The sequence below is a fragment of the Maylandia zebra genome, linkage group LG14 (assembly GCF_041146795.1).
Source record: "Maylandia zebra isolate NMK-2024a linkage group LG14, Mzebra_GT3a, whole genome shotgun sequence".
Taxonomy (NCBI): domain Eukaryota; kingdom Metazoa; phylum Chordata; class Actinopteri; order Cichliformes; family Cichlidae; genus Maylandia; species Maylandia zebra.
This window is the reverse complement of record NC_135180.1, coordinates 7,419,184-7,446,943: the sequence shown is the minus strand read 5'-3', so window position 1 is coordinate 7,446,943 and position 27,760 is coordinate 7,419,184. Positions and strand designations below refer to the sequence as shown.

The following is a 27,760-nucleotide window of genomic DNA, read 5'->3' as shown; positions in this document are numbered from 1 at the left end:
CGGAGCTCTTCTGTCTCCCCTGGTCAGCGCTCCCGGCTTTGATTGGTAGAGCGTCTGCACTCAGTAGGCAGCGAGGCGCGCGGATTGGCTGAGACTGAAAACTTTCGTCCTATCACAGACTGTCACAATTCCACTCGGACTGGACAGGACAGGGCTTCAATTCACCAAATCCAAAGCTACGACAGAAACATCTCCAGATTCACTCTTGTGTTGAGTGAACTGCTGAGTGAAAAGTGAGGCAACAAAAGATGATTGACGAGGAATAATTATTTTTGTTAAAATTAGCAGGTCACAGAACTATTTTTCACAGAACTACACACTCGGTCCTGAAAAAAGTGCGTCTATTAATTTTTTTTGCCTTGTCAAGTGAAAAATATCCAAACATTATTTTAATGCCAAAAATTAATAATAAAGACTTGATGTGCTACAAACTTTAATATTTAGGACTGCACTAAAATCATAAGGCCCCCCACTGCAGCTTAGCCCGCTGAATCTCAGATATGTGTAAGCTTTTCTTGTGAAACATTTGCGTCCTAACGATTACTCCACAAATTCCTGACAGCCTGATGTGTTGCATTGTAGAAAGATTCTTCTGATTTAACTGGTTTGGCACCAAAAACATAATAATTTTTTTTTCTCGACCCAGTTTTAATGATAAATAACAGGGTCTGTATACTGGGTCTGTCCAGACATACATTTTTCTGTCATCTCTGTTTTCGACTACATTTTATGGTGAATTTTGCTTCAGAAAAAGCTTCAGTCTGACGCAAAACATATGAGTTCAGCGTTTTCAGAACTTTGAGTACCAGTTATTAAAGCAAAGCTACAAGACAACTGTGCGTAATATCGTCTCCAGTGTGTTTTACGCACGTCATGGCTCATGACCTCCAATTTGTTCCCACCCCATGCCCTCACATATGACTCAAATGGTGCTAAAAAAGTGTGCACCTCTAGGAATTTACTGTGGTTTTCAGACTGCAGCACCGACCAGCAGAGAACAGTCTGAAAGGGGACGTGCGCCACAGCAGGACACGACGCCAGGGCGGCCGTAAAGCTAGTCTAGCTCTGAGGCACTTTAGAGCTGTATACCCCCCCCCCCCACACACACACACACACACACACACACACACACACACCACCACCACCACCACCACAGAGGTTATTGTCCAATATTGTCCACCACTCAGTAAAGACGATGGGGGGAGACGAGTTGACTCTGTAAATATTCAGCATCCATTCTCCTTTTTCAGGGTGTCGTGGGCCATAGCATCCTTTAGCCTGTGATCAGTCACTGAAGGCAGAGACTCAATTGTGAGCGAAGGTTCGCTTTCCTTCACTGTCTAGATGAAGAAAGGCGACGCCATCATCACCTAAGTGACAATCGAAGTGGATATTCGGACTGGTGCATCAGATGAACTTATCAATATTTGACTTTGGAAAATATCATAAATTGCGGTTACAATTCACTGACTTTTTAGTGGCACTGATGCATTTCTCATTAATATTATTACATCCTTGAGTTTGGACCAAATCAAAGCGACAAATATGAGTGGTGGGCCTACATGGATGAATACGCCAGCTGGAGATGTACACTGTCTAAAGCCTGGACCGAAAGTCCTGAAATCTTCGTGTGACTCGCGCAAAACTAAAACTGAAAAGCCCTGCAGCACCTGATCATCCCTTTAACGTCTCAGTCCACTCACCTATGGGCTTTCCACTGAGCAATAGGGACTTCGACAGAGGGGGTCACTGTCATTCACCTTCATGTACGCAGGGAAGAGATACCCCACAGGCTTAGTAGGTTTCAATTAGCACTCGTCTTTAAAAAAAAAAAAAAAAAAGGGGGGGGGGGGGGGGGGGTCGCTTCAAATGTTGTCCTTACTGTCAAAAACGCGCCAAGACAAAAGATAGAAGCTGGCTTTAAAATAAGCAGGACTAACGGGGGTCTTTCACCTGCTAATGAGGGTGTCATTATCTGCGGGCTGAAGCTTATTATCATCAGCCAATGAATCCTGCGGGTTTTCATAAGGCGGCTTCAAAGAGAGGAGAAAACTGTTTATTTTCCACCGAAAACGCGTAAAGAGTGATTTCATTTCTATGCTGTGGCAGAGCGTTATTTCAGCCATTAAAGCCAAATTAATCATGAGTAGTAAGGTCAGGGATTTTTCAGGTTGTAGGGAACAGTGTTACTATGCAAATGAATGTTTTACCCCATCTGAGTAGTACAACAAAGTGTAGAAGAAGCTGGGAGTTAAACTGCGTTGTGTTTTCGTTTCTTCTAAAGTTTGAACCATCACTCTTTTCGATGACGGATGTGACGATTTGGGATAGATCCCGTTGAAATTGGATATTATCGAATTTTTTAAAAAGCCACAGAGGGGCAAATGGAAAACAGAAAGTGAGGCATGATGCATACCTCGACCCTTTTCTTTTAAAGCGACATCGAATCTCCGTGTCCAATCCATTACCGGGGGATGAGATTCAAAGTCAGAAATCTTTCCCGATGAGAAATAAATTAGTTGCATCATGCGTGGACGGCATTCACAAACACGTATATTTGTCACATCAATCAGGACACTTTTCCATCAGTGTATTAGAGGAGCGGGCTAATTATTTGATTTGAGATAGGATTGAGTTTTTCAGGTGAAAGAAAGTTCAACTTCACAAAGCTCGGTGCTTTACACAAACCACACACAACTGTATGAAAGTTGTTCAAAATAAATTAAAACATGACAATACATTAACACACACCATAAATAGTAATAATTTATATTTGGCCTTGTTACATGTTGACTGTAGGGTCCTTTTATTTCTTCAAGTTTATTAGGCCGGCTATTTTTAGTAGGCTAAAGTTGTGGACCACTTTTTAAGTTAAACTGTGTAATTGTTTCTTTTGCGGATATATTTTTACCACTATAGCCTGTATATTTTAATGGCATATAAAGCAACATTTTCTCCGTTGTTGAGATATTGCCTAATAACTTTATAGACCACTCTTTTACTTCTTACACTAACATTTCTTACTTATGTTTCACTAAAGTTGCCTACCGTCTTTGATTCAGCTGACGTTTTGTTTTAGTTTTTCTGTTTACTGTAGTTTTATTTTTAAATTTTTTCGTCCATCTCTGTATCCATCACTTTTAAGAGCAACACACACACACACAAGGAAGTGTATGATTATACAATAAGGCTTTATACAATAAAGCCTTATTGTATAATTTGCTGCTTTTTTGTTATTTAAAAGTTGTTGCTTCAGTGCTTTATGGAACAATACCATTTACGATGTAGCTATGGTTTAATTGTTTAATTGTGTATCTGTATTTATCTTTACTTCTACTCGACTGCATGGGTTTTATATATATATAAGACCCATATATATATATATATATATATATATATATATATATATATATATATATATATATATATATATATATATATATATATATATATATGCATTTACCTTGCTGTTGCCAGACACTTTCATTTTCGATGAGTGTTTGAAAGCATCCTATTCTATATTGTATTGTTCAATGAGAACTAAATGAAGAAACATAGGATGTCACTGTGCTCTGCCAAAATGATGTTTAGTCTACAATGACTAATGGAAACAAAGAACATGTAAGCTGGTCTGTATTTTAAGCTAATAAAACTAGTAAGCTGGGCATGCGCTGCATTATATATGTATAGGCAATGGGTGGAAACTAAAGATAAATAAAAAGAAACTATGTAAAGCGACATACATGCAAGCATTAAATTTCGTAAGGTTAGCATTGCTAAAAGAACATGTCGTTTGTAAATGTTTGTAAATGTGCCTCAAACTATTTACCAGAAATCTTTGTAACTGCACTTAGGGGGCCGGTGCACACTAATGCTCTAATGATAGCAAAAGAGGTGCGTATTCCTCGAAGAAATCCGCTGTGTAAGAACATCAATTTATGGGGTGTGGAACTTCTGGTCAACACGTGATCGGAAGAATGCACGAGCTGAATCTAACCAGCAATTAGACGGTGAACAGTCAACACTGTTGTTTTTATTTTTAATCTGTTCTGCTGGGTTTATGTTATAAGGGAAAAATCTTGATGCTCAATGGCTTAATTTATGTGAACTAAAAGGAAGCCTTGTATGAGTAGGTAAACACGCATGACAAATCTCAGGCTGTGATATTAACGCGCACATCAGCATCCAACTCATACTTCAAAAATGTATTTGCTTTTAATCAGCGTTTAGCCGCTGAACGTTTGCATAACTAGACCTACATGAGAAGTGCAACTATGTTGACACTAAGGGATGAAATTTGTACTCTTTTTTTTCTTTATTGCGTGTAGCATCCTTTGTCCAGCAGGGGGCATGTTTGACGCACAGCAGGGAGCTAAATGTGTCAAGTTGGATCATACAGCATTCAGTGTATGACCACTCATTATGTAAGCGAGAAGAAGAGACCATTGTCTTCAGCCTAGTGAGGAAAATGAAAAATGGAGCAGATGCTCATGTTTCCTTTATTACTGAAATGTGTTTATGTATGTAAAACAGCACATAAAGAACATTTCTCTGTGCAAATACATTTGGTACTTCAACAACAACCACAGAATCTCAGAAAAAAAAAAAAGAAAAACGTTTTTCTAGGTCCTCTGAAGTAAATACAATATGCGTACATCTGTCAAAGGTAAACCCCTTTACTTGTGTCAAATAAGAGGGTGAAAGTGCATCAAATACAAGTTGGGAAAAGGTCAAGCAGGATGATTGAAAGCGACATCAGATTTAGAAGGGGAGGGGGGGGGGGGGGGTGTTTAATAATCAGGTTAAATTGCTTTGCTCTTTCCCCCTGCAGTGAGGTAGGGATACTAGTGCTTATAAAATTTTTAAAAAGAAAGAAAAAAACACTTTGGTGTCCAGATTGAATTCAAATTCTATATTAAATGCTGTCACGGAGTTAGAAGATATCACAGTATTCAAATTCACATTTGTCATGGAGCACATTTGGCAGTGTAAAGGTCTCACACTGCACCCCTAATAAATAACCGTATAGGTTATAGCAACAGCAACATTCACAGACTTTACCACTGACTCATGATAAAGCCTGTGAGCTTCAGCCTCTTTCATCCTAGTGCATTACATGCAGACCCGCAATGCCTTTCAGAGCTATAAATTACATCATCTAAATTATATTATGCTTTAGTTTACTCCAGGCACCGGAATAGCACAAACCCTCTCAGACCATATTGTACTGTTTTTCTCTCTTGAATGCCTCTTCCTAATCCCAGCCACACACAGCTCACGGGGCTCTTTATGTATCCAGAGGTAATTATGACTCACAGGATGTCTCAGGAGCCAGAATGACACCAAATGTATCCTTTTAGGAGTTTTCCTTCATAGCTTTAAAGATGTATCACTGGCTTTTCACACATGGCTTTAAAGGAAGAAAACGGGCGGGTTTGGAAGCAGCTGGGAGTGGAGCCTGGATCATTTAGCAAACAAGGGCAGGTTGCTTCCTTCTTCAAAACCACACATTTTTCATGAGCAAGTGTGCTAAACATTGGAAACCCTGTTTCTCATTGATGTGATGGGAGAGGGAAATCCCTTCCAGCACCCACAGCTGGGTGCTGTCTGCAGCAGGAGGCCCGTGCAAGATTTCCATTATTATAACAGTGACGTTTTGCTTCATTCAGCAACAAGGTGAGGCACACGAGTCAGGAGACGCACCGTCTCTTCCAATTAAAAAGAAAAAAAAAAAATAAACCTATTAAAAAAGCCTTGACCTTTCAGTAGCCAAACATGCACAAATGAGGCAAAACACAGGTTCAAAATCACAAGCTTTGCAGTTTTCCTGCAGTGGTACCCTGCAGGGCGAGGTTAAAGCACAAGGTTCATGAAGTGTCCTTAAGAAAGGCTGATCACTCCCACACCTCTGCACCTGTCAACTATTTACAAGGTTAGATTGTGGATGCATCTTCTACTGTACCTGCATCTGCATCTTAGAGGCTCTCCATGCAAACATATACAAGCAACCCTTCATAAGAACCCTGGAAACTCAGTTAATCTCATAACTGAGATGAGATATCAGCAAATATCAGTACATTACAATAGTGCTTTGTTGAGATATGAGTGAACGATCGTGGACAGTTATCATACAGTGATTGGCATAGTGGGATATGCATATTATTCAGCAGGGTAAGGTGGTGAGGGTGTCAAACCTTGGAAATAAGCACTTCAACATTCAGCCATATACAAACCAAATACAGACTTAGGCCCAGGCAGAGGGTCTAAGACTTGGAGTTCACTCATGGAGATGCCCAGACTGCAAATTCAAGTGCATAACTTAAGGGAAGAAAAAACAACATATCAAGGATCATGTCGGCCTATTGCTCCAACAACATGAAGGCCTTCGGGTGTTTGCTATACTCATAAAAGGCCATTTTGGGCAAGATTTATTCCTAGAAAAGTAAAGGGAGCAGGAGTTGCCAGTACTATGTACATCACCACCCACACACCCACAGCAGCCTGCAACATCTCCATCGAAAGTCAGAGGCGGCAGCCTATCAGGCGTTTCTCCGGGAGTTACTGGTGGCGGATGAGCGGCCTGTCTCATGGTCCGGTCTGTATTTGAGCCAGCAGATGAGCCATGTGACGACGACCGAGAACATGGCCAAGATGCTGGCTACCGACAGGCAAATGGGTCCCGCCGGCGAGGGAGGAATGCTGTGGCTGTGCACAAAGATCAGGCCCATGAACAGCAGCACCAGCATGGAGAGGAAGGAGAAGATCACGCACACGCAGCCGGTGGTCAGCGCCACCCTCTTGCAGCTCTGACAGCTGTCGTAGCGCACCGAGTCCTGGGAGAGGGTTGTGGCCGCGGACACGGTGGTGGACGGGGTCGCCTGACTGGCGCTGGACGCCCCCGACGCCTCCTCCCGGCGGAGGGCGACGAGAGCCGGGTGCAGCGGGGGAGGGTACGGCGGCAAAGCGTCCTGAGGCAGGGGGTCCGAGTCGATGTAGAGCGGGAAATCCTCCGTCACCTTCGTGTTGTTGGGGAGGTTCTGTATCCGATAATCCGGAACCGGGGTCCGGTGGCGACAGACGGGGCAGCTGATGCGCCATGGCCGCTCCTCCCGAAGGTGAAGCGTGTTCAGGCACTCCTCGCAAAACGTGTGCAGGCACTCTAGGATCTTGGGAGCCCGGCGGTCAAGGTCGAAATAATTGTAGCAGATTTTGCACTCGTACTCCTCGTAGGGAAACGCCGAGGAGGCCTCGCCGGGGGGTTCCGCTCCACTCGATGCCAGATCTACCTCTGCCATGTCATCTTTCGCCATTCACATTCTCCGGTGAACACAAAGGGAGCTGGCGGACAGATGCTGATGACGGTGCACGTCTCTCCTTCTCTGCCCCCTCCTCTCCTCTCCCCTTTCATTGAAACGCCATCATCCGTGTGCAGACATCACCGCTCATGTGTTTTCTTTTTTTTATTGTTGTTTTTGGTTCTTTAAAAAAAAAAATAATAATAATAATCCTCCCTCTGCGTCCTTTTCATGTGGAGCCGCACGGACGCAGTTCGGGATCCAGGTAAAATATTTCAAAAGAAGCCTTCGTTTCCTGTTCGCCTGTGTGGGAATAGATGATGTAATGGTGGTGACTCCGGTGGGAAGGTGGGGGGGGGCTCATCCATCCAGAGAGTCCGAGAATCCCACAAAACAGAGAGAGAGAGAGCGAGAGAGAGAGAGGGGGGACTCTGCGTCTTAGAGTCCTGTTAGAGAGCTGCTGTTGCTGTTCCCGCTGTGGTAGTGCAGCAGGCTGCCTATGATGACAGCCATGCTGGCTGGGAATTACGTAGACCCTGGCTCACAATAGGATGCGCTTATTTGGTCAACTGGGGGCGTCAATTCTCTGTTTCCTGTAACACGAAACATCAAAACTCACACGGTGTTCTGGCAGACAGAACGCGGTGTGTGACAGTGCAGAGCGACAGTGAGCATCAACAAGTTTCACGTGAACCAAGGAGGCTCTTCAGAATCATTTACACCTGTAGTCTGAAAAATACATAGCTGGTGTAGGCTGTAGATGGAGGACAGACAACAATCATGGTCATAGTCGTTTCGAACTTCATACCTGCCCCAGAGGAAGTGAGGGACTAAAGCTGAAGCATAACATCTGAACATTTAGGGCAAATCCAATTAGCCGTTGGGTTATCAAATTAAACTCTAAAGTATGAACATGAGCTCTCAAATGAGAACCCTTTGGAGAGGTATTTTAAAGAATGAGCAGAATTGGAATCATCTGAGACACACATTTGGTTTGACCTAAGGCCAGGGTTCTCAACATGCAGCTCGCAGGCCAGTGACGCCTCCTCTCTAGAATCTTATGCAGTCCCTCAAACGTGAAAGGAAAGAACGCATTAATTCATACAGTTCATACAGTTGCTGTAGGGCAGGCAAATACTAATGCAATCAAATGCATCCTACACCCCTTTTCACCTGATGTCGGAACCTTCCATTCCATCAAGTCGCTGCGGGCTGTGTCAGCCTGACATTTCTAGGGAGCTGCACTTCAGGTTAAGTAGAAAGTCACTTTGTAGAGTTAGAGTTTCCAGTTATGTCGTTACAGTGCAGATTTCCCACAAAAGTCTAAATCAGGCATAAAAGGTGAAAACTCAGAGATTTTTTATGACCTACCCTGATACATATATATTTCTAGTAGTTCCTCTCTCACACCGCAAAATACAGGAAGGCCAAACTGACTCATTAACATTTTGCAGCACGCAATTTACTGCTAATTGGCCTAAGTGTGTCTTATTTTTGCATTTAATATTGAAATGAACTGACTGCACCTGTGTTTAGAAAACTGTGGAACTTTTGTAAACACCTGTAGAACTAACCACACTTATAAGCACTCACACGCTATTTCACCCTGTTTAGTAAACCTGGTCCACAGTGGCCCAAACTCTGGTTTATTTGTGCAAGGGACCAACTGCCCAGAAGCATCCATGGTGCATTTGCAGAATGTGTGAGGGCACCATGAATGCTGAATGTCATACACAGGTTTTGCCGTCGTCTTTTTCAAAGAAGGTGTTGCGTATTTCAGAAAGCCGGTACCTTCCATTATAGCAGGATGGTTCCATAGACGAATAGTGTGGATTAACTGCTGCCCAGATCAACTGAAAAGAGTCAGAACAATAAGCAGTGAAAAACACAGCAAAGAACACCCTCGGACTGTTAAGAAGCCAACCTCCTATTATATGATTGAGCAAGATGGAAAAAGTTTTATTCCAAAACTACAGCAACTGACCTCCTGAGTTCCCAAAAACCTGCAATATTAGTGATGTCAGCATAAGCACAAAGAAGAGGTGATGCAACACAGTAATAAGCACTGTGTTATCATATTTAAAATGGGCAAATATTTGAACATGTCAGTTTTCATTGTACCCTTTCCATCTGAAGAGGTTAAATTATGTCTGAATCACTGCATTCTGTTTGTAATCACAATTTACTTTGCACTCTAACAGGATGATATAACCAATTTTTGTATTAGGTCCCAAGTAACCACGGGTAAGTTAGTTTACTGTTTGGTTATTCAATGATATGAGAAAATGAGCACCAACAATGAGTTTAGGTTTTGCACACATAAAAGTGAACATGATAATGTCTACAGAATGGTCACAACTGACCTGTATCCACATCAGAGCTGTTCCCAATCAAAGCTCACTGCTGTACTGTACAGTTAAGTCTCTGCTGTGGTGAAAAATCACAGGCAGATTAATTTTGTGGATAACCACCTCATGACCATAAAATGTTGATTTACGTAATAAACATTTTTTGAGGGTGAATTGAACATGTGCACTTGGGCTTCGTGGAATAATGTTTATTATTATTTTAAATCAATGATCAATTAATTATTGATAGAAAAACAAATAGTTATTATTAAGAAAATACCTATAGCCTGCAGAATATGATGTAGAAATGTGACCCTGGCAAAGGTTTCCACTTAGGGACCTGACACATGACACAAATAAACAAAGCATTGAAATCATAAAATAAATCTTAAGCTTAAAAAACCAGAAAAATTAGAAATAAATTGAATACTATAGACTGAAGTCTGATGGGGTAAATCCTGCCTGTATTTTAAGCTCGGGAGAAAAGACAAGTCATTACAAGAAAACATAAAGTTTCAGAAAAGCCTGTTAAACCTCTTAGAGCAGGCGTGTGGTCTGAGCCTGTGGGAGAAGCACATCACTGAATCTGATAAACCAATTAGTGGAAAAGGGAAACTTGTGTTTTGAGACAAATGCTCACAGTTATGGCAGTTTACTGCAAAAAGCCACACAGTTTGACTCTTCAGACACTCCTTAGTAATAGCTCAGTAAGAATCCCCGTGACATGCTGATTTAACTTAAAACCTTCTATGAGCGCAGCCTTCGACCACTGAACTTCTGTTGTGCGGTTGTCAGCAACATGAAGATACAGCCCCATCAAAAGCCCTGCTATCATGGACATGCCATAAATCTTCCTCGTGCTTGCTATAAATACTTGATGATAACACCTGAACCAGCCCGGTATAAAGGTCGCACTAACTTTTAGCTACTGGTGAGCAACTAAAGACTACCGGGTCAGCCCCCTTTTGTAGTTAGCCCCGCCTCGCTTCGCACACCTGTGACGCACGGCGAGCCGCACCTGTCCGCCATTCTACAACCTGCCCCCTGGGATGCGCCCCTGCTTGGGCGCATATCACTTTCCACTACTCCTCTTGTCCGGAACATCCTCATCATCTACTTCCTTTCCGTAGTTTGTGTGTGTGTGTGTCTGTGTGTGTGTGCGTCTTTGTGTGAGTGTGTATGTCGGTTCACCTGTCGCGCTGCATGGAGCTCCTGACTTACCTCCACGATTCAGAGCTCGTGGCCCGGTTCCAGCGGCGATGCGGACTCTTCCTCGTCGAAAGCGCGCATCTCAAGCCCGAGAGACAAAGTGGGCAGCTGGTGAGGGACAGATTGGACCACCAGGACCGCAATTCCAACTATAAATACAAGGAGAATGGATACGCTTCACGTGTAAGGTTTCTCCTTTAGTTCAATCAAAGCAAAGTGTTCATTTTTATTTATTTATTTATTTCAGTCCTGCTGTGTGGCATTAAATTCTGTAGGATAAAGCACAGTTGGTGTCGAATCTCTGAGAATTCACTTTCGGGTTCATTAGATTTATTTGAGATTATGCAAAACAAGCTGTCTGGTTTTTCCCGTTTGACTGGCTGCTTCTGGCAGCCAGCAGATAGCCATGTGCACTATAACAAGTTGGGTCACACACTCACATGTAACAGTGGCCTTGTTGTTTTTCTAAGTAACGTCACTGAGTGAAGATGTAGTCAGGTTACATTCTGACTTAAGAATGAAAGATTTCTTGATAAACGGATCAGCACAAAGCGATATGGATGTTTTTAAAGGCTAAACCTCAGTAACTGCAGTATATCTCCTTCTATGAGACTTATATACCGACAGAAAAGGCTGTGATGTCCTCTGTGACTCTAGAGGACCTTTGCCAGGTTAATTTCCCCCCATTATGCCACAGTGATGTTGTAAGTGTGTCTTGGAAATGTTTATAACATAAAGTGGAAGTGCCGGGTTTGAAAGCAGTGGGGATTTACTAGGCAATGTGAGGTTTAATAGGAGAGTCTAAGCAGTTGCATTATGGGAGATGTTGGACCCATGAGATTAAAACTGCAATTTAGGTGTCTCTGTGAATCCACTGGTTTCATGATAGTCATGCTTGATTAAAGGAATCCTATAGGCTTCAAACTGCCTGCTTTTTAAATGAGGAAGCTTTAAAAGAAAAGTGATATGCCGCAAACAAAAGGTGTGTCTGGTCTGATCTGATCTGACAGACAGCCAGGCATTATCTGTAGGCAGCTTGTTCCATGATGTTTGCATTTCATGTGCAGGACTGTGGTAGGCCTCGTTACGAGGTGAGGAACTGGCCGTTGCACTTCCTCTTCTTGCTGTCGGCCAGCCTCGGGCATGAAATCTTCTACATCACCTGTCTGCCCAACATACATTGGAGCGTGGACCCTTTCCTGTGCCGCCGCCTTCTCAACATGTGGGCCGTAAGTCGCAGCTGGAGAGAGTGTGTCTTTGTGTGTGAGTGTGTGTGTATATGTCAGTCAGACTGCATTAGCGTGCACAAGCCTCCAGTCTGATGTCTTTTTCCTTCACAATGCCACATCTCTTCTCTCTGCTTCTCTGCCTTCTTCTCTCTTCACCTTTCAACCTCCTTTCATCCTTGCCCCCCCCCCCCCCCTCTCCAGTGACCTGTCTCTGACACCATCATGTACATATATCCCCAGGCCTTGGGGTGGGGGGCACAGGGGCCAGCCTGACCAGGACCCCTGACATGGTGAAAGGCCACACATGAGGACACATCAGTGGGAAAGTACTGTTAGGAGCTCCCCTTCAGATGTGTATTCTGGCAGAATCGAGCGCATGATGACCCTGAAAACATGTCAAACCCCAGAAGGAGTCTAGATGTAGACACACACAGACGGCCTCACTCTTTGCAGTGTGTGTGATGGGCAGTGTGTTTTCATGCCCTTTGTGTCCCTGCCCCGAATGCTGGGTGGATGCCCTGTATCTGAACTCCGTGTTTTTTGGGGGCGGGGTGGAATAGATATCATTCTTCTGGAATCCTGGCTGCACCATGCCCCTGTGTGAACTTTCAAACACACGCATAAACAGCTACACACACTCTCGCAGTCCCCATCTCACTTGCTAAACACACTCATTGCCCTCCCTCTAGTTAGACATTACCAGCGTTGCTGTGTGCTCTCCTCCCCCTGCTCTACCAGCAGAGTGTTTTATTGGCCTCGTCGGTGCATTTGAGTGTTCTCTCTCTCTGGACCTACCATTTGGTCTGTCAGCCCTCGGGGCGTGTCAACCCGCACCTCTAACTTCTCAAAGCGCCCCGCCATTGTGTTGGTGGAGTTATCTGAGGTTAATGCAGGGCTTTGCACCCCCCGTCCTCTCTTCTGTCGTGCAGCAAATCTTCGCGCTGGCAGCACGGATGCCACATGCACCCTTGTGTCCTTCACTGCTCGCTCTTGGCTTTACTTAAACAATGACTTTGGTTGACTTAGAAAACAGTTACTGTGCCTCACCATATGGTCATGAATTACACAGGTGTCATTGTAACATAGCGTTATGCAAATCACATGTGCTGTTTAGAATATCAAAAATTTCAGGTTTACATCCGCACAATTGCATGGTTTTTGTTTTTTTAACCACATGAGGTGTTCTAATATGATGTTCCTACATAGTGATAAAAAGTAATTTTATTCCCAGAAAAAGCCACTTCTAACGAAATGTTAGAACAAACCATTTGATACAAATAAGATTATTCTCAAATGGAAAAGTAAAGGCCCGCTCAGCAAAGACAATTCTATAGAAACTTACAAAGGAGCGCCAGAGGATCGTACTCTAAATCATAAAAGTTAAAAGAACTGCTTAAAACTGTGCCCAGAAGAATAACAGTTTCCACTTCCTTATTAAAGCTATTGCAGTAAATTGCAGAAACCATGCTGTGGGGACCTGGCATATTGGCTCCACAGCCATATTATGGAGGAACGTGACTCCCAGAATGCCCATTGTACAAACCCAGCCCCTATTATTTGTAGTTAAGGAGTCATGAAGTCAGGAAAAAAAAAACGTTTCAAGGCTTTATTGTAAAAGGAATCATGTGATGTTCAATCTGAACACAAAGGTTTTTTTTATCCTGGACTCTACTAGAGGAGCAAAGTGATCTAAGTAATAGGTGGGTGGGGACTTTGTTTGTGATGACCATTTTATATGACATCATGTAGAGCCAACACTATATAAAAACTGTCAGACTCCGAGCAGTCAGAGCTGGATCAGAGAGATTATTTGTACATACACTGACCTTTGAAACTTTGGTCATGTTTAATAGTGGCAGCCACTATGAGAGAAAATAAAATAAAGAATGATAGGTACACTTTAAAAAGACAAAATAATAACGTAAATTCAAACATAAAATTATCCAAAAAGTTATTATTATAGGAAAAAGGCACCGCACAGTGTTTTAATGATTCTGCATGTTATCTGAACATTATGTTGGTGTATAAGCTCAGTTTTAAGGAAATCCATGATAGAACCTCTTGAAGCTGTGATATCGGTGGTTATATTCACTGATACTTCACTTTGTTGTGTGTATTCATTAACAGGGTTAGGGTCCTACCATGATTTATCACAATAATTCTGATGACACATGTATTTTACAGCACCTTGGAGGTCATATATTAGAAAAATATATGAGCTAGCCACCCAGTTTTGAGCTAAGCTAAGCTAAGCCCGCTTAGCATGTCACCATGAACTAACATTCTTGTGTTTTTGACTTATAAACAGTAGCCTGTGGGACCTCCTCCACACACACACACACACACACACACACACACACACACACACACACACACACACACACACACACATTTTCATATCTTAGTGAGGACATCTAATTGACATAATGCTTCTCCTAGCCGCTTACACTAACCCTAACAATCAAAAATGAATGCCTAACCCAAACCCTTAGGCTAAATCTAACCATAGCCTAATTGTAACAATAACACTAAACCACATTTTGAGCCTCAAAAATACCTTTAAACTTGTGGGGATGGGCATTTTGTCCCCATAAGTGACTGTTGGTCCCCACAAGTCTAGTGACATGTCAATTTTCTGTCCTCACAAAGATGTCTAAACAAGTACTCACACCGACACATACATATGCACGCACGCTTGCACAGAGTCTCATCTACATGTTGACAGATCAAAGTCCAAAGCTGCTCTGGCCTCGATCAATATACTTATTCACAGGATCACTCAGAGCATGTGTGAGCTATCTTTAACTCTTCCCCTAATGTGGCCAGACTGTCCCTGGGTCAACCCGTTTGATGTGACCGTTACGATGAGACACTGGGGTGACAGCTTCACTGGAGGCAGCTGAATGTGATGTTTGTGTGGATGGTGAGTTCAGAGCGTGGTGGAGGGGTATCATATCATGCAAGCACTTGAACTGGTATGCAGATCCATTGTGTGAAGGCAGACGGTGGGGGTGCACACTAGTATGGATTATTGCTTGAATACACAGTTGTGACGTACGAAAGGGGTCGGGTTTGCCATTGTCTGACCTCAGTTTATTGTTCACCTCCTGGAGCCAATTATTCTGTCTGTCTCAGTTTGTGTGGGTACAGTCAGTGTAGACGCAAATATTGCAATAACACACTTCATATTCAGTCATGACCAGAGGGTAGGGATAGGGAGAGAAGGGACAGTGTAGTTTTGGATGAGGAAAACAAAGAGGTTTGGGAGCTCTGGTTTACCACCAGAGCTCACAGTGAGAGATACTGTCCATATCCAATGCAATTCTCCATTGCAGAAGTGCCTTAAATCTTTCTTCTGGCCTTTAAGGGGTTTATATAAAAGTCTAGGAAAAAAGGTCTCTATTAATCACTTGATTTGTGATGTCAGTACACACTTACCTAATTCCCCAGTGCCAATTTCTAGGAACTGGTTGGTTTGGCAGTTAAGTACAATGTGTACCTTAAAGGCGGAATTTCTTCGTTTCTGGTTTCCATTTGCCTTTCCCAAGTTTCACTGCCACTCAAAATTAGTTAGTGAGTGTTTGCAGACACATTGACTATGGGTGACTGCTAGAATGTTTTAGTGACCAGCACTATCTTTGCAACCAATTTTACCTAGCAACAGCCCCCAGCAACCACTGCGCAACTGGTTGCAGAATAAGACTGGATGTTCCCAGAGGGGTCCCAAACTGGCCTCTAGGCCTAATAGGTTTGTTCTTTATTCACTACTTTTCGCTAAGTCAAACTTAACACTATGTTATATATATATGTATGTATATATATATATATATATGTGTATGTATATATATATATATATATATATATATATATATATATATATATATATATATACATACATATATATATATATATATATATATATATATATATATATATATATACATATACATACATATATATATATATATATACATATATATATATACATATATATACATATATATATATATATATATATATATATATATATATATATATATATATATATGTGTGTATATATACAGTCTAGGAATGGCACAAAGGGTCACAACAGCGGGCAGCTCACATATTTGATTTTATTGGATTTGGGCACCAAATGTCCTCCATGATTCAACCCAGAGGGATTTGTGTCTCCTCCAAAGATCAACCTGGGGATCTTTTACTTAGCTGAACATGTTACTCAAACCACACTAGCTTTACATGTATAGTTATCCTCACACAAATTAGCAATGTTTGTTTCATAACATTGCATTAAATGAATTGGCGATTTTTAAACATATTCACAAGCTCATTTGTGCTTTTAGGTATTTTTTTAAAGTCTGAGTAATTATTTCTTCCAGTCTTAAACCTCAATTAAATCTACTGGTTCAGATTTGTGCCTAAAAGACAGAAATGACAGTATCAATCGTCTCATCTAACTCTCGGTTAAAGTGTGCATGTGTTAATTCTAGTCTGTGTAGCAATGATGAACCAGACAATGATGGGCTATCTCTGTAGGAAAGACTCTTTCTATCCCACCTATGAACACAGCAACCCTCAAGAAGAGGTTTTATCAGTCCGAGCTCTGACTTCAGCCTCATCCAGCATATTAATTTATATTGTTTGAGACGGATGTTCAGTGTCCTCACACAATTGGTCCTATCATTTTTCTCAATGTCTATCTGCATCCGTTTCTCTAAATAGTTGCTGCACTAACAGCGGGTCAGAAGATGTCCTCTTATATCATTTGCCATGGTAACAAGCGTTTCCTGATTACAGTGTCAGTGGAGACGGTAATAACAACCTCTCTATTCTCTCCCTTAAACACACACATTAGTATCCTATCTCTCTCTCCATGAACTAGCCTCCCTGCTTCTTGCCAAGACAGCCATTCATTAAATATACAAGGCAGAGCTTTAAATAAACCCGGAGCTGGAGCAGGCTGCCCCATCGAGGGCCACTGGGGATCTCATGAAAAAGAATAGGCAGCACATTTGGCAGGATACACACATCGGTACAGCTAGCGTGCACACCTTGCGCCGACTGTGTCATTGTGTCAGAACCCCTCTGTCTCACTATACCAGCTGGAGACGCTGCATCAGCAAACTCCACTTTCTTCAGTCGTCTGTTCCTTGTAGTAGATTTTGTTACCATACTACTGCAGCATCTGCACTTTATACAAGTGTGAGTCTCTGCTCTTGGGCAGTTTTTCTTTTTTGAGTGGGGACGATGATTACTTATTTATGAGATTGTGTGATTAGCTTTAAAGTGGGATCCTTGCTTCCTCTTTGCATTATTTTATCATCTAATTTTTGCTTTTGTGGCCAGCATACTTTACTACACTCCTGCAGCATTTCTTATTGCTTTATTGTAATAATACGCCATAGTGGAAGGGATGGCAGATATATACCATTTGAAGCTAACAACACGGTACCATAATGCACTACTAAAGCTGTGCTTTTCTATCGTTTGCAGTTAGTGATGTACGTCGGCCAGGTGATGAAGGACGTCCTGAAGCTGCCTCGCCCTTTCTCTCCCCCTGTTGTCAAGCTGGAGACACGTGTAGACGCAGAATACGGACTGCCCTCCACCCACGCTATGGCAGCAACTGCCATCTCCTTCACACTTTTACTAAGCGCCACCTCCAGAATACAGGTGAGCATTTAGGAGAAACATGAAACACAGCAAGCAAGCTTAATGATATCTGTTCCAAACTGGCTCAGATTCACTTTCCGGAGTTTTCAACATCATCCCAGAATTTCCACCAGTAAATGAAGCTGGCTTACATCCAAAATGAGTCACAGCAACAGTAAGGAAAAAGCTATCAACCAGAAAATTTCACCCTCGTTATCACACTATGAGCACTATGGGGACCATAATTACAAAATAATATCATGTTCTGTTCAATAAGTGTTCAAACCTGCAATTACGCCGTGTTTTTACATAGACTTGTATACAACAGGTCTTCATTTTGCAACCACACCAGTTGTACCCTCCTTGCACATTACACTTCAGCCATGTCCATCTGGAACTTCATTACAGTGTCTGTCTGTATAAAACTGAAGTACGTCACATACAATTTGTTGGGTTTTCATGACACTGCAGCTTTAAGGGGAATATATCAAAATCTGCTGGATGGATTGCCATAAAATTTGCTACCTAAAATTACACTATTTAGACAAAAGGATTGAACTACTACACATTACACCTACAGGAGCTGCTCGGTCATAGATATCCATGCCATGAAGCTCCCAGCACACAGTTTTTGTGCTGGTATTAACAGTAGAGGAGGTTTGGAGCTCTGAAGTTGCAGTTATCCTGCTAGCAGTTGATTGAGGAATATCTAGGAGAGCAGAAATTTCACAAACTGACTTGTTTTAATGCTGGTATCCTATTACAGTTCATGCTTGAATTGAATTCATGCGTGAATTTTTTTCACAAATGTGTCAGTGAGACTAAACACCTGAATTCAGAGATAAGACTTTAGCCACTACAGTGTATGTCTGTGATAAACTGTAACTTAAACTTCGATATTTCCATCACTGGTTTTATTTAACCACTTGCCTGTTTTTATAATTTGGCTTCAGTGAGAGCTGTAGATAGGTCACTTAGGATCAGTAAAAATTGACATTAAATTGCCATTTTTAAAAAAAGAAATTCCACTGTAAGAATGTCAGGTGACTAGTGGACATATTTATAAACTCCGAATATTCAAACTGTTAGCATAATAATGTCAGCATTAAGTTCAGTGTGGCTTAACATTAGGAATATAAACAAATCATAATCAGCTTCATGGCTGACATGATGTGGACTTTTTCTAAATATTTCTTCTAGTTCAGTTCAATTCAATTTTATTTATATACCAAACAAATTATAACAACAGTTGCCTCAGGTGCTTTATATTATAAGATACAGATAAGACCCAAACAATCAGAGGATTAAGCAAGCATTTGGCGACAGTGGAAAGAAAAAAAACCTCTCTTTTAATGGGAAGAAACTTCCAGCCGAACGATGGGAGAGGCGGCCATCTGTGACAGGTGGGATTGAGGGGAGGGAGGCAGGATAAAACATATGATGTGGTAGAGAGCCAGAGATTAATAATAACTAAAGATTAAGAATGATGTGGCAATTGATACCGAGTGATGTGTAAACACGTAGAAAGGGAAAAAGGTGAGTGAAGAAGAAACACTCAGTGGATCGTGGTAAGCCCCCAGCAACCTAGGCGTATTGCAGTATAATTAAGGGAGGATTCAGGGTCACCTGATCCAGCTCTAAATATATGCTTTATTAAAAAGGACATCTTTAAGCTGAATCTTAAAAGTAAAGAGCTTGTCTGTCTCTAGAATGCAAACTGGGAGCTGGTTCCACAGAAGTGGAGCCGAAAAGCTGAAGGCTTTGCCTCCCGTTCTACTTTTAAATATCCTGGGCACCACAAATAAACCTGCAGTCTAAGCGCGAAGTGTTCTAATGGAGTGATACAGGACTATGAGGTCTGTGTGGCCTGATTATTCAAGGCCTTGTACATGTGGACTTATGAGAAAGAGGAAAATGAAACAGCATTTTACTATGATATTCTACACTTACTCTGCAATGCTGAAAAGCCTGACAAATATCAACTTAAATAACTTCAGGCTCTAACATTTATCTCTTTTCTTAAATGTTTATCAAGCTTGGGGTCACAGGCTACGCCCCTGACAGGGCATCCCAGGGCTAACACAATAAGATGATCAGGATATAACATCAATCAGACATTTTCCATGTGGTTCTACAAACTGTTTCTTGATTTGCTACTGAAATAATATTACTGAAACTGAATAGCCATGGTTCATTACCATTGCCTACCAGAGATGATGTAATTCAGCTGCTATCAGAGCTGGGAAGTGTTGGCTAAGTGGATGTTGAACTGTAATTCAGACACTAGGTTTCTAATTAGATGTGCTATTAAACTGCCATTGGATTTTATGGACCGCAGTAAGATTGGGTGTTGAGTTATCCCAGCTAAATGATCATTTTCTCTCAGATCCAAGTGTCGTCACTGGGATCCTGAGGATGGCGGTTTGGGATGAAGGGAGTGGCCCAGCTGTCCATCACAGAGTCGTGCCTGAGCTGTTGGACAATGGGTGGGGAAGGGCGGGGCCAGCAGTCACCATCAGTCACCATCAGCCACACCCGTCGAGCTGCTGTTTGGTCTTCTGATGGACTCCGCTGAGTCAATGACTGTCAGTCCACGTCTCCACCTCCCTCCTCCTCCTGACTCTTCCTCTCTTTATCTTTCCCACTCCTCTGTCGAGTCAATAAAGCAATCAGGGGCTCAATCATAGACTATCTTAGTCAAGCAGTGTGTTTGACTGAGGAGCTGAATGAATGCTAAACCCTTCAGTTTAGTAGTTTACAGTCTCCGGAGCTGTCAGACTGATTTGTGGTTGGATCGTTTAGGCTAGCTCTGTGTCACACTTTGTTGCAGTGGCTGTTCTCAGGGTCAGAGAAATCAGATCAGCACCCCAGGGACGTGCATGTACAGTAGAGCCCTTAAACGTGTCCCGAAATTCCTCAAGGAATGTCCTGAAAGAAAAGAGCATGTATCACTATAGATGAGTAGCAGGCTGTTGCAGAGGCCACTGAATAGCCACAAGGCCTTGGGGCAACTTCTCCCCAAGCAGGTCAGAGGTCACGACAGTCAATCACAGAGTGACTCTTTCCCTCCTCCTTTCTCTGACATCCTTTGTGGCCATTCATAAAAAAAACTCTCTTCATGAACTAGCAGTGAATAGGCTTCCAGCTGCAGAGGACAGGAACAGACACAGGAAAAAAGGCAGAGGGCAGGATAAGAGGGGGCTCAGGAGTGGAGGGAGGCCTCTCTTCTCACTGTTATTGAAATGGACGAAGGAAACAAAACCTGCCACTATAGGTAAAAGATGGAGAGACAGTAGAGCAGGGTTGTCAAACATAAGGCCTGGGGGTCAGAATCGGCCTGGCAAAGACTCCAATTCGGCCCACTGGATGGCTTTGAAGAAGGATGGAGATTTTGGACTTTAAACTGTACTCTCATAAGTGCCACAGTTTTTTCTACTGATAAAGACCTCCTCTATGCCCATTTACACTACACCAAAGTAATTTTAAGCTCAAACAGTCGTTCTGAGAGGCCTTCATTTTCTACACCAGGATTTCTTTATCGTGTGTAAAAAGTGAGAAGTGCTGTTGGAATTGCACTTCTTTTTCTTGTATTAAAATATCTCAAGAATTAATTGTGCAGTAAAAACTTCTTTTCATTGACAGACAGGGAAGCTTTGCCCATCCAGCCCACTGAAGATTAAAGTGAGCTGTATGTGGCCCAGAATGTAAAATGAGTTTGACATCCCTGCTGTAGAGGAATAAAGGAGCAGCGACAGGCAGTACATCAACTAGGCAGGCTATATAACTGGCAGAGACGAGCTAAACGCCCAAATGAGGAGCATTGATGAATGGATGATTTGAAGGCAAAGTGGAAAGAAAAAAAAGCACCAAATAAAAACAATTCTTGGGTTTTTATCTTGAAAGATGACTGCACAAGGAAGAATTGCAGACATGCCTGAGCCTGCTGATGGATTTAATCTTTTATCATGTAATCATGTGCGTGTGCTTTTTGCTCGACGGTCGCCGTGATGTCTGCTGATAACGTGGGTATTTTTGTGCCTCAGTTCCAGTTCGGGGTGGGCCTGACCATCGCAGTGACACTGGCGACCTTGGTGTCTCTGAGCCGCCTCTACACTGGCATGCACTCGGTTTTGGTGAGCTATTCTCTCAACTCGCACACACACACATGCACACATAGTACAGTATAAAACATTAAAGCTCAACATGGGATTCATTATTCATTGTGTCTGGTTAAGTTGTCTATCTGAGGCTTTGATCCAAGACTCAAAATTCAGCAGGCACTTCATGCTGCCTTCGTTTAAATGGGAAGCATCACTCATGCAGTTATTTTTTTATCACGTTTATTAAGACCATAGCCATTTAAAATGTGGGATTACGGGAAATATGCTCATCTGCTTTCTTGCTTGCGAGAAAATTCCCAAAACATCTGACCCTAATATCCAGTCACGCTGAGACTGAATGGTAGTTGACGTCTTTTATGGTTTCGAGTGGCGTATGTCACGCTGGTCAGCCACACAGAGGCCACACTATTCAGATTTGTGCACAGCACCATAGTAAAATTTGATCTTTATTTACAGTGGAGTACAAGAAGGTTAAACTACCCATCGTCCACTGTTACAACACCATACCTCCTCATAAATGCACCTTGTAAATCATAAATAATATATACGCCTGGTCAGTTTTTATATGATCTAACTTATGCCTGCAATCCATAAATCTTTAATAATTCCTTTGCAACTCTTTGCAGGGTATAGCACACACTTTCTGCCCAAACACATCTCATTCCAGACATTCCTGAATGAAAAAGCATCGGTGTGCACACAGTCAGATTTACTCTGAATCAGACCTGTCTCCACAATTCTGTCCTCTGAAACATCACAGAGGACACAAACAGAGGTTTACTTGCTTAGGTTGTAAGAAGTGTACATAAAGTCTTGAATGAGAGGTTATGAATGAGACTCATAGCCCATAGCAGAACAAATCACAGGATTCAACAAATATTAACACACACGAGAGGACAAAAGGTGCCTTCATTTGATATTAAAGTCTATTATTAATTACCAGGTCAGATCAGGAGGAACTGGTGTATTACAGTGTGTATTTTTCTCCACCTCAGACAGACGAGTTGTTATACAGGAGCTTTCCTCAGACTGAGACCTGGACTCCTTTAAAGCTGTCAGACATGTTGATTTTAGTGTTGGTAAAAGTCTGTGTTCACTAAAGTTTGGATTTTCCTGTCATTTTTCTGCATAAATTCAAAGTAAATATTGTTATATTGTATCCCTGTAGTGCACGTGAATGGCTACAGTAAATCAACATAAACAGATTTTTATCCAAAATGACCAAAACCGGCCTGTAGTGGTACATTGTTAAGTCCTGTTGTGTTCCTGTTTGAAACACATCAGGAGAGCTAACTGAGCGCTAACAATGGGTCAAATTTTCAGAGTAGACACAAAGGTGATAAGTCTTCTTATCTGAGTTTTGTCAAGATAAAAAATACCTGTACCTTTCTGTTTTATTCCTGATGCATTCGTTGTACAACGCCAAAACTTTAAAAAAAAATTGGTGGAACACTGTGTAAAATGTAAATACAAACATGCAATGATTTACAGACCTCATGAACTCATATTTCCTTCACAAGAGAACGCAAAAAGCATTTCAAATGTTTAAACTGAGGAAAATGTGAAAAATAGTGGTTCACTTTGAATTTAATGGCACCAAGACATCTCAAGTTAGGGCAGGGACTGTGTTCGCATAGTGCAACAGTCCTGGGTTGCATTTCTCATTTCATATGGATTGATGCCAAATGTTACAGGCAAGTCAATTATGCACACACACTCTAAAACAAAGCCATGCTGTTATAATAGATGCAGCATATGATTTATCATTGTCTTGCTGAAATATGCAAGACCCTTTCTGAAAAAAACATTGTCTGGATGGGAGGATGCGCTGCTCTAAAACCTACATTTACCTTTGAAGACTGATGGTGCCTTTCCAGACGTGCAAGCTGCCACTTCTGTAGGCAGTAATGCACATCCATCCGATCAGAGCTTTTTAACTGAGTGCTGATAACGAGCCAGATGATCCTGTGTTTTCCAAAAAAGAATATCACATTTCAATTTCTCTGACCACAGAGCAGTTTTCCTCTTTGCCTCAATCTATTTTAAATAATGTTTTCATCCAGAGAAGACTTGTTGTATTCCAGAGCGCATGCATTGATTTCTATGACAGAATCTTGACTGTTTTTAGTGCAGTGCTGTGTGAGGATGATGCATGCCTGATGAAAACAGGCAGCCAATATTGATTTTCCACCTTGTCCCTTGCACAGAGATTTCTCCAGAATTTTTTGATGATTTTATGACTGTAAATGATGAGATATTTAAAGTCTGATGAACAGTATTCTGAAATTTGTAGTTTTCTGTAGATTGGTGAAACTCTGTCTCTCTAAGTCGCTCTTCTTATAACCAATCACGTTACTGAGCAGTTTCCAAGTAACCTAATTAGTTGCAAGCTGTTTCATTTTATCCCCAATTCAACATGAGCTAGTATTTTCTTGAAATAGTGAAATGTCACAGTTCAAACATTTGATATGTTTCCTATGGTCTTTTGTGAATAAAATGCGGGTAGATGAGATATGCAGATGCATTGTAGCATCCCTTTTTTTTTTTTTAGGAATTTGGTTTATAAGTGATTCTTCTTTTTCTGCCTCCAGGATGTTATCTGTGGGATCTTGATCTCTGCCGTGCTGTTAGGGGGCACCTATCCCTACTGGGAAACAATGGACCACTTCCAGCTCAACAACCCCATCTCCCCCATTGTAGTGCTGGTACTGTTCTACTTCCTCTGCTACATATACCCAGAGCTGGACCATTACAGCACCACACGGGGGGATACGACCACCATTCTGGGAACGTGTGCCGGGGCCTCAGCGGGGTACTGGGTGAATCAGCAGCTGGGGCAGACGTTTGAGCCTGAGGGCATGTTGCCTGTACCTTTGCCCACACTGACAGCGAGCGCACTAGCGTTAGGCACTGGCCGCTTCTTGGTGGGGGCTGTAATACTGCTGGCAACTCGGCAGATAGTGAAAACGGTGAGCCTGCACATGTTGTATTCATGGTACAAAGTACCGAAAAGTGACAACAATGCCAGGAGGAGGAAAGAGATTGAAGTGCCTTCTAAGTTTGCCACATATACATCTGTTGGGCTGGTTAATTCTATACTGGCCAACAGAATTTTCCTTTTTTTGGGACTGTTATGACCTGACTGATCAATATGATCTGAACAAAACCGAACCTCATATTTATCTCAGTGTTCTTAAAATGATCATTTTTTTGTAATACGTTGCAAGATTTTCAGAAAAAGTTCTCAGAGGGAATGATTCACAACTGTGTACTTGTGACTGACCTGTAACTGAGTTGAAAGAAAATAAAACATTTTGCTTAAATAAAATTTCGTGTTTAAAAGCTTTGTTTCACATGCTGAACACGTCGTTTCCATTTCAGAGCACACAGGTCCAAGTTTCTTGTTACTTTTGCAATTGGGAGAACCACACCTTAAACCTGATTTGCTCATACCAAATCCAGTATAACTGAATCCTGACAAGTTAATTTCAGCCGAACCCACCTTTGTCCTCTCAGCAGGTTAGAGCATGCAATCTGTTACACCATGCTGGCCTGGTTACTTTGTCTAGTGCAGGAATGAAGCAGTTAAGCTCCCTTTGCTACAGTAGAGTTTAAAAGAATGTGAGAGCACCTGTCAGACTTCATGTACAGTGCAGATTGATGTCTGCATGACTTGTTTTCTTACAGGAGTCCACTGGCTTCACAAATTTCTTTTATTTGTTAGTAATGTATAAACAGGTGCAGATGACATGTGGAAAAAACAAAGATTCAGAGCACTCAAGTCACAAGTTTGAATGGCTTTAATTGTGTCTGAAGGCAAAACCCTTTTGGACTTGTATCAAAGGATAAAGAAATGAAGCACCTGAGCATTAGCCTCTTTAATACAGTGATGCTGGAATATTAACTGAACATTGCATTTATCGCCCAGCTTACACCAAGTCCACAAAATCTCAGATGGCACTGTTCTGTCTCAGTGATTCAGATCTTATTGAAAGCAGCCACATCCACAGACTGAACATATTCCTCGAAGGCGGTGATGGCTTCCTCCAACATATCAGTGCCCACTTTATCGTCCTCCACCACACATCCTATCTGGAGCTTCTTGATGCCGTAACCCACTGGCACCAGTTTGGACTGCCCCCACAGCAGCCCGTCCATACTGACGCTGCGGACGCACTCCTCCAGCTTGGACATGTCCGTCTCGTCGTCCCAGGGCTTGACGTCAAGCAGGATGGAGGACTTGGCAATGAGAGCTGGCTTCTTGGATTTCTTGGCGGCGTACTCGGCAAGACGCTGCTCCTTGATTCTGGCCACTTCTGCGCTCTCTGCCTCATCGTCTGACCCAAAAAGGTCGATGTCTTCCTCGTCACTGGCATCATTTGGCGTGGCCAGGGGAGTAGCTGGGAGGACATACCGACTCTTGGCTGATGGAAGACGAGCTCTGTCTGTCTGGAAAGAGTTTATGTGGTTGTACCAGCGCCAGAGGTGGCAGAGCGTCGGTGAGGGAGGAGAGGGGATGGCGTCAAACACGATCATGTCAGCTTGGGATGCCACAAAGCCCTCGATGTAGCTTTTGTCAGCCAGAAAATCACTGAGAGCTTCGAGGCCCACTTGTGTGCTCACGTCACCAAACACAGTTTTTGTGGAAGTCAGGCGGGAGTGGGCGCTCTGCTGTGATTCATCTCGTGTGGGGAACCTGTGCTTGATGACTTCTTTCATGGGAACGTCGCGTGTGAGGGGAGTTTCAGCGGTGTGGCCACTGGAAGAACCAAGGCAACAGAGCAACAGGTAATGAGTCACTCAGTTTAATTACCATGCACTAACCCCAAGGCACAAATAGGCTAAATTAAGATCAGGCATGCATGCGCAAGCCCACACACAGACGCACAAACACATGCTACAAACACAGTGGAGTGTTGTTAATTTTTAATTATTCTGACTTCAGTAAAAACAGCCCTGTTACTCTTATATAAAACAATGTTTCCACACAGTTCCGCACAGTATTGTCTCCTGATTAACCAACTAAAAAAAAAAAATCATCGGCAGCACACCCCCGTAACATACACCAAACAAACAGCTATATATGGTTTTAGGTTTAGGAAAGTAAAATCACAGGAAGGGTTCGATGTCCATCTCCAGGGCGGAGCAGGGCATTGTCAGCTCGAAGCGATTGATGACATCTGGATGAAGCACTCCGAGACGCCCGACGTTCTTTCCACGGACAAAGATATCAGCACAGCGACCGGGGAAAAAGGTGGAATCTGAAAGGGGGAAAAAATTAATAAAGTTAACAGTTTGGCCCCACTTCCTTCTTGTTAAAGCTATTTTAGAAGAAAACATTGCAACAGTTATCTTTTTCTTTTAGAAAAAGGCAGCTTAGCTTTCTCCTAATAAAAACCAACGGACTGATTCTAACAGTCAGACCACGTGTTCAATACAGACAATGGCCCTCTTTGCCATCATGAATATACACGTGTTCTTTAGTAATGGCCAATTTTGTTCATAATACAGTGTGAATGTTCATGACATTCATGACACAGTAATTCTGAATTATAGCTGCCAAAGTAAAAAGCAGGAGAATTTCCACATAAGGAAGCTTTAAGAATAATGGTCAGAGTTTAGGCCAGAATGGCTACCTCGTCTCTTAAGATGTGACAATGGTTAAAAATGTGAGGCCGGGGGCAGCAATGAAGCAGGATTGTGTCCAATGACAAAAAAAAAAAAAACTTGGAAAAATGAAGCATATGGAGCATCTGATCTTTTAGCCCAAGACAACGAACCAGCTACAATTACTGAAACATCCTAAAGGGCAGGGGTGGCCAACTAATCTACCCAAGGGGCCACAACTGGGACTGTTGTGAAGGGCGGTACCAAGCAGCTTCTAAAGAAAGCTCATCAGTGTGGCC

General features: G+C 42.3%; 3 protein-coding genes and 1 pseudogene across 5 annotated transcripts in view; 1 reads left to right on the top strand and 3 right to left on the bottom strand.

Annotated features, from left to right (window-relative positions):
• Positions 1-4,480: 4,480 nt before the first annotated feature.
• Positions 4,481-7,998, bottom strand: rnf228 (ring finger protein 228). The gene has a single exon (XM_076892165.1). It carries the CDS (start codon positions 7,308-7,310, stop codon positions 6,540-6,542), a length of 771 nt encoding a protein of 256 aa, XP_076748280.1. The 5' UTR covers positions 7,311-7,998; the 3' UTR covers positions 4,481-6,539.
• A 2,388-nt stretch (positions 7,999-10,386) lies between these two features.
• On the top strand, positions 10,387-25,182 carry sgpp2 (sphingosine-1-phosphate phosphatase 2). Of its 3 annotated transcripts, XM_004562819.5 has the most exons (5): positions 10,387-11,035; positions 11,920-12,081; positions 17,575-17,754; positions 21,777-21,866; positions 24,446-25,182. In XM_004562819.5, the coding sequence occupies exons 1-5, from the start codon at positions 10,823-10,825 to the stop codon at positions 24,989-24,991; spliced, it is 1,191 nt and encodes a 396-aa protein (XP_004562876.1). In that variant the 5' UTR covers positions 10,387-10,822; the 3' UTR covers positions 24,992-25,182. The 3 variants fall into 3 exon arrangements, with proteins under 3 accessions (XP_004562876.1, XP_076748279.1, XP_076748278.1); XM_076892164.1 differs by lacking the exon at positions 11,920-12,081 and having other exon boundaries at positions 10,395-11,035; XM_076892163.1 differs by lacking the exons at positions 10,387-11,035; positions 11,920-12,081 and adding an exon at positions 17,144-17,283.
• Positions 25,183-25,639: 457 nt separating this feature from the next.
• Positions 25,640-26,613, bottom strand: LOC143422024 (elongation factor 1-beta pseudogene; annotated as a pseudogene).
• Positions 26,614-26,765: 152 nt separating this feature from the next.
• farsb (phenylalanyl-tRNA synthetase subunit beta) overlaps positions 26,766-27,760 on the bottom strand; it is a 30,250-nt gene continuing 29,255 nt past the window's right edge. Inside the window, exon 17 of the mRNA XM_014409518.4 lies at positions 26,766-27,115. Coding sequence (XP_014265004.3) covers positions 26,964-27,115 — 152 coding nt within the window. The 3' untranslated portion in view covers positions 26,766-26,963. The remainder of the gene's footprint in view (positions 27,116-27,760) is intronic.

Coding starts and splice junctions, on each gene's coding strand:
- rnf228 (XM_076892165.1), bottom strand. CDS start 7,310: ATGGCGAAAGATGACATGGCAGAGGTAGATCTGGCATCGAGTGGAGCG.
- sgpp2 (XM_004562819.5), top strand. CDS start 10,823: ATGTCGGTTCACCTGTCGCGCTGCATGGAGCTCCTGACTTACCTCCAC. Junction 11,036..11,919: donor AGAATGGATACGCTTCACGT/GTAAGGTTTCTC, acceptor TTTCATGTGCAG/GACTGTGGTAGGCCTCGTTA. Junction 12,082..17,574: donor GCCTTCTCAACATGTGGGCC/GTAAGTCGCAGC, acceptor TATCGTTTGCAG/TTAGTGATGTACGTCGGCCA.